Genomic DNA, 13,741 nt, shown 5'->3' on the forward strand with positions numbered 1-13,741 from the left:
GCACTGTGCCGTCTTAGAGTAGCCCAGAGACACTGAAATTTCAACACTTCAGAGGGGATCACACCACCGATATTAACTGGGCCAGGTGTTTAAAGAGGGGTGGGGACTTCAACAATGCAGTTAATTGAAACCAGATAAAGCTTTTGAATAATAATAAAAAAAAAATCACACAGATGTTCACCCTCTTCCCCGGGGTGACCTTTATGGACAATTTATCACACACGTTATTTTCTAGAAAACACCCTGTTTAAGAAAACACAGTTTCACGTGTCTCTCTGAAAACTCTATAATCACAGTATGAGTTATGTCTCCACAAACAGACTATGTTAAGCACATGTTTCATCTTCCTTTCCCATTTTCACCACTAGTCCAAGGGCAAGAACACCTGGAAGTAGAACAATAATTAGAAAGCTCTAAAGCTAAAGGAGCTGTAGGAAGCTGCATTAACCTTAAGATGCATTTGTATTTCTTTCCCAATAGACATGTGAATGCATGCCAAAAAGGAGAGATGAGTTCAAAACAAATGTGTTCAACAACTGGTTTCAAATATGCACAAGAGAAACCGTACATACATGCAGAATCAATGAAAAGCAAACAAAAACCAAAAAGACATATCAGTGATTAAGTTAACAGACTGAAGGACTCGGAAAAGAATATTTTCTTCTCTATGTTTATAGAACAGTGTATTTTTCAAGGTTCCCCAGAGGGAAAAATAAATATATATATATATACACATATGTGTATATATGTATACACACATATGTATACATATGTGTGTATATATATATATATAGAGAGAGATGTGTATATATGTATATATTTATGTTTATCTCTCTCTTTATATATATCTCTATATAATTATATATATATATCTATCTTTTATATATATATAAAAGGAGATTTATTATAGCAATTGGTTCACATGATTATGGAGGCCTTTAAAAAGTCCCACAATATGCCACCTGCAAGCTGGGAACCCGGAAAACAATGGAATGATTTGGTCTGAGTTTGAAGGCCTGAGAACCAGAGGAGCTGATGGTGTAAGGCCCAGAGTCGAAGGCCAGTGAACCCAGAGCTCCAGTGTCAGAGGTTAGGAAAAGATGTGTGTCTCAGCTGAAGAAGAGAGATATAGAATCCCCCTTTCCTGAGTTTCATTCTATTTGGGACTACGATGGATTGGAGTATGCCTACTCACAATGAACAGAGCAAATCTTTTCTCAGTCGACTGATTGAAATGCTAATCTCTTCTGGAAACATCCTCAGACACACTGAGAAGTGTTTTACCAGCTATCTGGCTTTCTCTTAGCCCAGTCAAGTTGACACATAAAATTAGCCACCACAAATGGGGTCGCCTAGGTGGCTCAGTTAGTTAAGCATCTGACTCTTGATGTTGGCTTGGGTCATGATCTTATGGTTTGTGAGATTGAGCGCCATACCCAACACAGAGCCTGCTTGGGGTTCTCTCTCTCCCTCTCTTTGCCTACCCTTCAGCCCCACTTGTGCACACATGTTCTCTCTCTCTCTCAAAATAAACAAATAAACTTAAAAAAAAATTAACTTTAGGGCACCTGGGTAGCTCAGTCGGTTAAGTGTCTGAGCCTGCTTTGGATTCTGTGTCTCCTCTCTGCCTCTCCCCCACTTGTGTTCTGTCTGTCTCTGTCTCTCAAAAAGAAATAAATGTAAAAAAATAAAATAAAATAAAAATTAACCATCACAAATGGTAATGCTATTATTATTTCAAATATGCAAGTACTCTTTTCTTTAAAATATATTTTTTTATTTTTATTTTTTATTATTTTTTTATTTTTTAAGATTTATTTATTTTTGAGAGAAAGAGACAGAGTGTGAGTGGGAGATGGGCAGAGAGGGAGAGAAAGACACCGAATCAGAAGCAGGCTCCAGGCTTCGAGCTGTCAGCACAGAGCCCAACGCAAGGCTTGAACTCATGAGTGGTGAGATCATGACCTGAGCTGAAGTCGGGTGCCCAACTTACTGAGCCACCCAGGTACCCCTATTTTTTAACTTTTTAAAATACCTAGGATAACTATTTCATATAACTATTTTATATCAGTTTGCTATAATCTATCTGACATGATCAACTCACCCCCCATCCTGGGAAATAAACTCAGTATTTTAATGTATATATATCTATGTGTCTATATACTTGATTATACACCACACAAGTGAAATCCTAACTGTAGTAGTGGTGGGGTAGGCAGCCTCTGACATGGCTCCCAGTGATCCTTACTTTCTAATATTCATCCTTTAGTGTAATCTGCTCCTCTTGAGTCGGGGGCTGGACCTAGTGATTTACTTCTAACAAATGGAATACTGTAAAACCAATGGGATATGATTTCTGTAATGAGGTTATAGTCTGTGACTTCCATCTTCCATCAGACTCTTCCTCTGGCTCTTCTACCATACTTGCTCTATTGAAGCAAGTTATAAAGACCCTCCCATGTTAAGGAACTGTGGGTGACCTCCACCTAAGTGCCAACGATTAACCAAGGTCATCAGTCCAACAACCCTCAAGGAGCAGAGTCCTGCCAACAAACCCTGTGAGTTTAGAAGCTCATCTGTTTCAATTCAAATCTTCAGATGACCTGTTGCCCTGGAAGACACCTTGACTGCAGTCTTATGAGATCATAAGATCAGCCAGATCCCAGACCCACAGAAACTGTGAGAGGATAAATGTGTATGGTTTTACACTATTATACTTCGGGGCAATTTATTATACAGCTGTTGATAACTAATATAGTACTTAACCTAATGAGTTAGCCAATGGTTCCACTGTCATCCATCATCATAATAATAGCTAATAACTATTAGGGAACTTCTAAGGTCTAGACACCATTCTTACTTCTTTATGTAAATACTCACAAAAATCCTTTGGGGAACATATTATTATCCTCATTTCACACATTAGGAAACAGAGGTACAGATATACTCCATAATTTGACATAGGTCACACAAAATACAACATCGACTGTCTGAACCTGAACACAGTGTCTTAGCTCTGTGACCAAGGCTTGTGGCAAGTGTGCAAACAGAAGCACCGAGTGGCAAGGCTGGGCACCGTGAAGATGGTAACCTCATCACACAGCACAGGAGGAGAGTTAGAAGGCACAAAAGAGATTAGAAGACAAGCCAAATGCTTAAAACGAAAATAAAGGCTCTTCTTTCTGAATAAGATGCCTTATCCATGGGGAAAAAAGGAATAGAAATAGTAATACAGTGAATGGACTGCAATCCTGAATTTATCGAAATTACATTCAGAAATGAAAAATACATTTTCTTATATCCAATAAAAGAAAATTAACAACTTTCATTTGGTGTTAAAAACCACAGCTGTGAAGGCTATAGTTGTATATTTCCTAAGGGCAATTATTGTGCCAAGCTGGTAGAAAAAGAAAATGCCTAGTGAGCTCCGAATCTCTGCTAGATATATTTTATCATATGGAATGAGATTCCAGGAAGGAATCACTTCCAATCTTGCATTCAGATTACAACGTTAAATAGTACTCCCTCACACCCCAAGATCATAGTTATCATACTTATGGGTTAGGGTGTCTCCTCCATTAGACTTTGGACTCTCTTACCTCAAAGGCTGTCTTATTCACTGGGATGTCCTCAAAACACAGCTCAGGGCCTGACACATGGCCAGTGTTTAATATATGTTTGTCAAATAAAGAAATACTTTATGTTGTGAATTGCATCCATTCAATAGGTCATTTCAATGGTACATGCTAGTGAAAGTACGAGTTTCTGTTTTAAGTCTCTTCTAGCTCACTAGCTTTCTTGGGCATTTTAAATAGGTCTTTGTGTCTCCAGTGTCTCATTTAATATCTGACACCCAGTGGCACCCAATAATTTGTGAATGAATAAATGAATGTCAAGCTATAGAACAGATAAGGATCCAGACTTAGGACTAAATAAAGATTTAGTGTTCCATAAGGACAGCTGTTGTTTGCCTACTGATGTTGCTGCTGCTGCTGCTAAATTTTCTTCCTTTTGAAAGGAGGCATGAACATTTGCAAAATACTGTCCCAATAAAGACAGATTCTTGTCTGGGTCATGGCTGGTAACTACTCTTAAATATTTTTTTATAAAAGACAACAAGTTACATATAACTTAAGAATTCCAGACAACCATTGGGGACTTTTTCCCGCTTTGTCAAAGATTAGTTGGCCGTACATTTGATAACCCTAGGATTAAACGGCATTCATCTGGAAAAATTCCTGCCTTTTACCATATTATTTTTTTGAAACACATGAAAATTGTATGAACATATATATACTCACACAGGCCCACAGTAATACAAAAATAAAGGCAGCTCCCAAATAACCTCTCTCTCTGTTATACTGATCAATTAAACAAGAGACAAAAGGGGAAAGGAAAGCTAGGGAGGATTTGTGCAAAAGAATCACCAAGCACTTCCCGTACTTACTGGGAGTTCAGGAGCAAGCTTCAAAATCTCAAGGGAAATATAGCAGCCTATTGAATGGCCGATGACCACAAGTTTCATTTCCTTTGGCACATGGGTTCTCAGGAAAGCTAGCTTGTGTTCCACTTGACCTTGTAGTCCATAGATGTCTTTAATTCCTTGAGCATTTGAATCTAAAAGCAAAAAATATGAATATGTTTTCACTTAATAAGTGAAAGTAATAAATTCACTGGGAAAAATATCTTTAAAAACTAGTAACAGTAGCAGTCACCATTTATTTAAAGCCTACTAATATGCTAGCTACAGTGTTAAACACTTCATTTAAATTACATCAACCAGTCTACACAATAGTCCTGGAAAGGAAGTATTAGTGTTTTCATTTTATAGATGAAAATCCCAAAGCTCACAGATATTAAGTGATAGGCTGACAGTCACACACCTATTAAGTGAGAAAGGCGAGATTCAAACCTAGGTGTCTCTGTCCTCAAAGCCTAAGAACTTTCAACTATTCCATGAACTGCAGTTCGCTTAGGCCACTACTTCTCAAACATGATCAGGTATCAGAATCCTCTGCAGGACATATGAAAGCAGTGACTGTAGGGCCCTACCACCAAACTCCCTGGTTCAGTAGGTCTGGGTTGGGGCCCGAGAACTTGCATTCCTAAGCTTCCAGGACATGTTGACATTGCTGGTCCCAGGACCACACACTGAGAATCACTGGTTAGGCCAGTTTATCTTATTAATAGACAACTACCCATGACAGTGCTTCATTATTTGAGATAATCTTTGTTTGCTGAAGAACTTTCACTGAAGGGCTTAAGGAGAAAGAAATGTAAGTTGTTCCTTTTAACCTGCAGTCTTAACCTGAAATATCCTTTCTTCCTTTCCTTCCTTAAATGAACTGTCTTCTAGAATCTTCAAGAGCTAATTAAAACTTTAGCTAATCTTCAAGAAAAATGAATGAGCCTTCCTTTGTGTTTAACCAGTAATCTCTATCCTTGTTACAACACCTTATCATACTTGTGTCATTGTCTGCTTATTTCCTCTTGTAGTCTGTGAGCTCCTTGAAGGCAAGGTCCATCTTTTCATCTGTGTCCTCTGTGACTAGCACGCAGTAAATATTCATGTGGAATGAAAATATGTACTGACTAGACATTCTCTGAGGATGCTGCCAGCACTGATTGTCTATACATATAGAAAACGTCAATAGGTTTTCCCTATGAACTTATGTGTAATATTTCAAAGTATCACAAGGTATAATAAACTGTTTGTTAACATTTGGATTACTGGAATACTAAATTTCTTGCCTTTGACTCCTACAAGTTACTTATGTGAACTTTAATTCGAAAGGTACCTGAAACTCATTGCAAAGGACTGCTCTTCAGTTTTACTGTATGTGCTGTTTTCATTTCCTTCGGTGCTCAGTTCCCCCTGTTAATCTGGCTAACTCCTCTTCATCCTTCAAACTCCCAACAAGTGTTATCTCCTCTGAGAAGCTGTTTTTATGATTCAGTAGGCGAGGAGTAAAGTAGCCTTCCTTTCAGTTCCCACAACATCCTAACCATGTTTATCTCACCACACTACTCCTGATTTATCCCTACTTTATAATTTTATAATGTCTCTTATCTCTGTCTCTCAATGCCTGGCATACAGTTATTAAAGACCTTTCTACCCAGTCAGTGAGGCTTAGTTCCCTTTTTCCATGGTATTACTGATCTCTTGGGTAAGACGTGTTCTGCCCTAATCCTTCTTCCTATGTCAGCCTCAAATCCATTCTCTGTTTAACAGGGAGTTCCAGCATAAAACACAGAATTGGGAAGAGAGAGAATCTGGAAGTCTAACGTTGGTAGGACCCCTGATGGCTCCAAATGCTAATGTTTGTTTAATATTACACTTAAGTCTAAGTAGTTCACGTTTCCCTCTCAGGTTATCTTCTCTGATCAGTCTACCCAGAAGGGATCATATTGTTCTCAGATACTCCAAAATAAGCATTTATAATACCTAAAACCAAGTTATTTATTTTTCAAAATACACAATGTTTGAAAATGTCAAAATCTTCCTTTGGTTGGGACAGCACAGTGTAGTAAACATCATAGGTGCTAGGGGCAAGATAAATCTGGGTCTAAATTCCAGCTGAGCACCTCACTAAGAGAGTGGCTAGGGCAAGTCCCTTAACTTGGCTTAAGTGTCCTCATACATAACAGAGGTGGCCTCGGGAGTGTAAGCACAACACTCTTCAAGCACAGAACACAGGTGTCTGGAATAAACTGACAGAAATGATAGTTATGACTGCTGTCACTTCAGTTCCTGTCATTTATGTCCTCCCTCGAATGTACACCAAGGATCCTTATTACCAAGGATACTTATGTGGCTAATGTAAACATAAAGGGAACGAGCTAAATGCAGTGAACATTTAAAACTTCACTGACAGCAGAAATAAGGTTCTAAAAGATTATATTTTGGATAAGCTTTAATGAATATTAAAATTCAAAAGATTACTCAAATGAATATTTCAGAAGTAAATCTGGCTTTACCTCTGGGAACTGCTCAGTAGATTCCCAAGATAAACACATCACTTATTAGTGTCTGTTGTCATAATAAGATTAAAGGAGAAAGCAAGGGCGCCTGGGTGGCTCAGTTGGTTAAGCATCTGACTTCGGCTCAGGTCATGATCTCATTGTTTGTGGGTTTGAGACCCATGTCAGGCTCTGTACTGACAGCTAGCTCAGAGCCTGGACCCTGCTTCAGATTCTGTTTCTCCCTCTCTCTCTGACCCTCCCCTGCTCATGCTGTCTCTCTCTCTCTCTCAGAAATAAATAAAACGTTAAAAAAATGAAAAAAAAAAAAAAAAGGAGAAAGCACTCGGGGCGCCTGGGTGGCTCAGTTGGTTGAGCATCTGACTTCAGCTCTGGTCATGATCTCAAGAGTTCATGGGTTCAAGCCCCGCGTCAGGCTCTGTGCTGACAGCTTAGAGCCTGCTTCAGATTCTTCGTCTCCCTCTCTCTCTGCCTCTGCTCTCTCTCTCTCTCAAAAATAAATAAGCATTTAAAAAAAATTTAAAATAAAAAAATTTAAATGAGAAAGCACTTTCTAGAAATAATATTGATAGCAAATTTAAATGTGCTATCTGACATTATTCTACTAGCAAAAACTAGAAGTTAAAAAGCTGTATACTTCACTACATATTTTCAAGCTAATTATTATATTAATATACTGTGAAAAAAATACTGAAAATCATTAACTTATTCTCCCAAAATACAGTAAAAAATTATATTCAGTTGTACTCAAATCAGAAGAATAATAATATAGAAATTACTTAAGCTATTCTTTCTTTAGAAAAATGCACTCCAAATTACAATCAACAAAATATGTTTGGAACATAATCTTTACCAAGATAAATATGATGCTGACAATTCCATTTTAGAACCTGGTCCCATTTATTAGGCCTATTTCTATGAAATTTACTTTATAGCTCATTTATTGATGCTGGAGTTTGTTTCCAAAGGTACCTATGATCTATTTCTACAAAGTTAATAGAGGAATAAAGAAATATTAGTACTTCATATTTAATTTTCATCTAGTTATTCAAGTCGATCCAGTTATTAAAATTTTGCCAATTTTAGATCAAAATATGGGAGTGCCTGGGTGGCTCATCAGTTAAGTATTCGACTCTTGATATAGGCTCAAGTCATGATCTCACAGTTTGTGAGCTCAAGTCCCGTACTGGGCTCTGCGCTGGCTGTGTGGAGCCTGCTTGGGATTCTTCGTCTCCCTCTCTCTTTCTCCCTTTGCACCTCCTCCCCACTCTAAATAAATAAATAAATAAATAAATAAATAAAATATGTATCCCTGACAGCTTCAGGAGACAGGTAAATCCGATAACTATTATTTTGTTCCATTTCACATTAACTGAATTGACCACTCTGACAGAGAACAGTGACTACTTGGCTCATGGTGACTTTGAAAATACAGATATAAATACAATATACTCCCATTGCCTTTAAGGAGTTCACAATCTAATAAAAGCAAACAGAAATAGATAAAAACACAATTGTACAACACTGAAGTAAGTATATAGCAAGCATTTCCTGGAGAAAAGAACACATTTTTTCTACATCACAGTTGAAAGGTAATGCACACTGGATTCATGAAAATTACTGTGTTCTCCAAATAAACCGAGATAAACACACAGAAAATATTCTTTACTAATGCCTATTACTATAAATGTATAACTCTATGTATTTGAGTACAATCATATGGTCTAAATTTAACAAGATATATTACTATACATACAGATATATGTACGTCTACATATGCATCAAATAGAAATGTGGAAGTTTTACTGTATATGGTCACAGAATGGGTATTTATTTACAAGTCATCTGTGACCACAGAACTAATAAAATTGGAGACTGGTGCTGCCTGAGCCTTTTGCTGGAACTGAGTCTACAGGCAGTAGCTCTCCACTCTCACACCAGAAGTTCTCAACTAGCGGACTCTTCCAATCTGCTCCCATCATTACTCCAATGTTATTTCTTTTCTTTTTTTTTTTTTTATGTAGTTTATTGTCAAGTTGGTTTCCATATAACACCCAGTGCTCATCCCAACAAGTGCCCTCCTCCATGCCCATTCAAAGCTATTTCTTAATAATAGCTTCAATTAAACAACTTGCATATGGAGATTAAACGACTAAAAATAGCACTTCATATTTTAAAGAATGCTTTGAGGAAGATCTATACAACTTACTTTTCAGGTAAAGCTTTAAAAACATAAAACATATGTTGGGCATCATTACATACATATCACTATATATATAATTTACTCTAAATATATCACAGTAAAACTAGAGATAGTATATAAAAATGGAAATTTTTCTGCATTGTTTTATTTATTAACAGAAAAAATTGGGCAATTATGGCAAATATGACAATTATGGCAAAGTGTTAACTATCAAGAGAAAATCAACTAACAGAATCTTGGACTTATTATTTGTACTTTTCTACATTAAAATTTTTTTTCTCAAAATAAAAGGTTTTAATTAAGAATGCTTTGGCATACTGTTCCTACCTATCTTCCATTAGTTTTACAAGGAAAACTACTCTTCACTTCTTCATTATTCTCAATGGAATACAAAGGCCCCAAAGGATTTTATCTAGGTTTATGCCAAACATCAGTGAAAGAGTGGATGAGAACTGTCTCTAATTCTTTATGCTTATTTAATTTACTGATCCAAAGGCCTTCCTTTTATAATGGTGCCCTGAGTTTACTAAGTCGATGTGAAAGCATACTCTCATAGTTTAGGCCCTGACTGTCCCCCTAAGTATTTCCATAAGCTGCCTGTATCTAAACATTAGTATGACTCTGTGAGCCTTTGAGGTATGTAACACAGTGAAGTTATGTAGGTAGGCACTCTATTTAAAACTGCTATCGGGGCAACTGGGTGGCTCAGTCGGTTAAGCATCCAACTTTGGCTCAGGTCATGATCTCACAGTTCGTGAATTCGAGCCCCGCAGCTAGCTCAGAGCCTGGAGCCTGCTTCAGATTCTGTGTCTCCCTCTCTCTCTCTGATCCTCCCCTGCACACGCTGCCTCTCTCCCTCTCTCAGAAATAAATAACAAACTTTAAAATTTTTTTTTTAAAAACCACTATCAAAGAAAAACCTTTGTAAACCATAAACATGCCTTGTAAAATAATTTTTAATTATTATTCTCCAAATAGTTGGTGAAAACCAGGGTCATCAAATTATGCTTTCCACCTGACAAAACCCAATGATCTGCTAAAGTTTTCAATGGTGGGAAAATATAAGAAATGAGAGAGAAAGAGAGCAAGAGAGAGACAGAGAGATTGATTCAGCAAGGAGAACATATTGTTAGTGACAGCAGATAACAAAGGTCAAAGGCATCAAAGTCTGAGGTGTAATTCTGGACAGTGATGAGCTCTGTGGCTGTCTGTGGTTATAGAGAGGTGACACAAATGAGGTCAGGAAGGAGGACCGAGGAGGACTAGATCAAGGAGGACACTGAACATCACCAAGAGTCTGGGTTCTACTGCATGAGCGGTGAGAAGATCCTGAAGATGCACAGAGAAAGGGGCAGGGACCTGGTAACAGGACACTAACTGTCATGCCACTCTCTTTAGTTCTGCTGTGCTTTTTACTTCGTTTTCCCCAAGATTCTATAATTTGCTTCATTCTTAACTTCCTCTCTTGCTTTGCCCTTGGGTTTTCTGTTTCTTCCCATATACAGACTTGTTTATTTCCAATGACTGTGAGCCCTGAGCCTTGACTGACTGTCCTTGCCTTGGGCTCATCTGGCCATTCCATTCTACCTCCATGTTCCTCTGCCAATCAAGGTTCTGGGAAGAGAGAAAACTCCATTTTTCTCTCTTTCCTTCTGTTTGCTGGAATGGGAGTGGTTTATTGTTTCTTTGGATAAGCATGACCCAAATTCATCATTACTTGAAAGACTGTATAACTTTTTTAGGTAATGTTTTATCAGCTGAAACTAAACCACTGTGATTTCTAGCTTTTATGTTAGACTTTTTGAACAAATGACTTAAAATAGTTGATAATGAATCTGCCATCAAGTAAGCTGACTCTATAGTAAATCAAAGCCAGAAAGAGTTTACACTTCTAATTCCTCACATTTTCTTTTCACGCTTTTTTTTTTGGTCTTGAATCACCCCCTCCTGACATCGGTGAACATCTGTTCTCCCAATTATACTCAATTTATGATTGTGATAATGTGGTGCAACTAGAATATTATTTCCAACTGTTCATAATTTTAACATGTGCTAATATGAAGCAAAACATACTTTCAACATTTGATGGGTGGTTATAGCTTATGTCCTTTCTCTCAATGATTACATCTTTTTCACACCATATTTTGCATGTCAAAAAACCTGTACTTTGGAGCAATAATCTTGGATGATGAATAATATATCTGTCCTGCCTATCCAAAGCAATCTACTGTGGCATGCATTTGCAAACATAACCTTCACTATGTAAAACAGATGAAAGCAGAACTGTTCTGGTTAAATGAGGGTGCTAGTGGGGCCCAGAGCTCACTCCCACTGCCCTGCACAGAAGTTTTGGCTCCTCAGAACACAGAGAGAAAGGCACTAACCTGGGGCACCTGGGTGGTTCAGTTGGTTGACCATCTGACTTGAGCTCAGGTCACGGTCTCACTCTTTGTGAGTTTGAGCCCTACATTGAGCTCTCTGCTGTTGGCACAGAGCCTGCTTCAGATCCTCTGTCTCACTCCCTTCCTGTCCCTCTCCTGCTCGCATGCTCTCTTTTTCGAAAATAAAATACACATTTAAACAAATTTTTAGAAAGGCACTAACCTAAAAGGCGGATACTGGAATTTCATGTAATAACCAAGTAGGTTGTCAGTAAACCCCTGATGATGATGAGTTGCCCATTCATTCACCCTCTCTAGAAACCACAGCTTCCTCTGGCCCTCTGGTGGCCCTCTGGGCTAATGCCTCTAGATGGCACTGTTCTCATTAGGGAACCAGGCTCTAATTACTAAGTTTTTAATTCAATAGTCCACAAGCAGCCAAAGCAACAAGCACACTCAAAGTTATAAATAAACAATAAAACAAGAACTAAAGACATTTCCCAGAAATCCAGACATACAACAGTTAATTTCTACTCATTTTCCTCACTAGTGGTTACTGGTGAAGATCTACAGTAGCAGTTCTGAAAATGGGGTCCTGGGACTAACAACATCAACATGACCCAGGAACTTGTTAAAAATACAAATTCTCAGATCCCACCCCACGACTATGTGAATCAACAATGTGGAGTGAAACCCACTATTTGTGTTTTAACGAGTCCTCCAGGTGATTCTGATGCCAGCCACAATTTGAGAAGCCCTAATCCAGGGTTACCCTTTGAATCCATTTTTAACTCTCAGAGTTGCTCTTCATGGTAAAATGCTTGCTTTTGTCTTCATTTAAGGACTTACTGTTGATAACTAAGTTGAATTCTGCTCTCATTAGGTAATTCAGTACACAGCTTCTATTGTAGATGGCCTTTCTCACCCAGGTTAAGAATGTAGGAATCAGACATGTTATCACCATTACATTACAGAAAAGATGTATTATCCTTCCCTGAGTATCCCAAGATACTTCCACTACTTCTTGGCTCCCTCTGTTGCAGGCTTGTCTCTTCTCTTGCCAGAGGTAAGATAACAGGCCAGAATAGCTGGCAGCTTCTGGAGGGTTAGCATGTTAACCAAGTCTGTTTTCTAAGAAGAATTCTTCTAACACCTCTGTTTTCCAAACAGATAGCAAAAACACACTCCGAGCAAACGATACAAATTTCCTGACAAAGGAAAAACTATGGTATTGAATCCCAAAATTTCTTTGGGCATGTATGAAGAAATAGCTTAAAACAATAAAGATGCATCTTTAAAAATATTTCATCACAGAGCAAGTATCTGCTCCACATTCTGTCCACCTTCAGTTACATTTCAATACAGTGGCTGTTGAAATAGATGTTTTTAACCAAGGCAACAAGATCTGTGTATTTAGTTTCACTTACTACTGCTCTGAAAATCTCTCATGCTAGGTAATCAGTATTGATTTACCTTTCAAAGTATACCCTACTCTTTACACAAAGCGTAAGACTCTCAATCTCAGGTGAACTGCACTCATAGAAGGACACAGGGACATACGCGCACACGCGTACACACACACACACGCAAGCACATGCAATAACAGAGAAAGAGACACTATGAAAAAGGCACTTCCTGTCAAGGTTCTGTCATTCACCGGCAGAAGGTGATTTAGCCCTGTTGGGCCTCACTTTCTTTCCTTAAAAAATAAGGGTTCACGGTAGGATTGATTTAGATCTTTTAGATATAAGATTTTTAGATATAAGATTCTATAATTCTTTTTATTTCTTTAAATTTTTTTTCAAGAGTGGAAACTTTCAAACATACAAAAGTAGAGAGAATAGCACAATAAATCCTCAAGTACTCATCATCCACTTTCTATAATTGTTTTTCTTCAGCTTTATTGAAGTATCATTAACAAGTAAAAATTGTATATATTTAGGTTGTACATGATTGTTTTTATGTGATGATTTGATATATGTATACAATGTGAAACGATTACCACAATCAAATGAATATATCCACCGCCTATGCAGTGTAGTGTAAGTGCCTGACATTAAGCTTTTAAGTGCTGAGGCATCTGTTTCAAAAGACATCTATCTTCAATAAATATATTGCCATCTGTAGGACACAGCTGCTAGCAAAACAACCAGATAAGGAACTAGACCACCGCCAC

At 37.8% G+C, this 13,741-nt stretch overlaps 1 protein-coding gene across 3 annotated transcripts in view; it reads right to left on the reverse strand.

The window, feature by feature from the left end:
- The window catches only part of LDAH (lipid droplet associated hydrolase), a 100,845-nt gene that overhangs the window by 59,937 nt on the left and 27,167 nt on the right, over positions 1–13,741 (reverse strand). For all 3 annotated transcript variants that reach the window (XM_039220200.1, XM_039220202.1, XM_039220203.1), the window contains one exon: positions 4,448–4,617. In XM_039220200.1, coding sequence (XP_039076131.1) covers positions 4,448–4,617 — 170 coding nt within the window. The remainder of the gene's footprint in view (positions 1–4,447; positions 4,618–13,741) is intronic.

Source organism: Hyaena hyaena, unplaced genomic scaffold, assembly GCF_003009895.1.
Source record: "Hyaena hyaena isolate Hyena2069 unplaced genomic scaffold, ASM300989v1 scaffold_874, whole genome shotgun sequence".
NCBI classification, from domain to species: domain Eukaryota; kingdom Metazoa; phylum Chordata; class Mammalia; order Carnivora; family Hyaenidae; genus Hyaena; species Hyaena hyaena.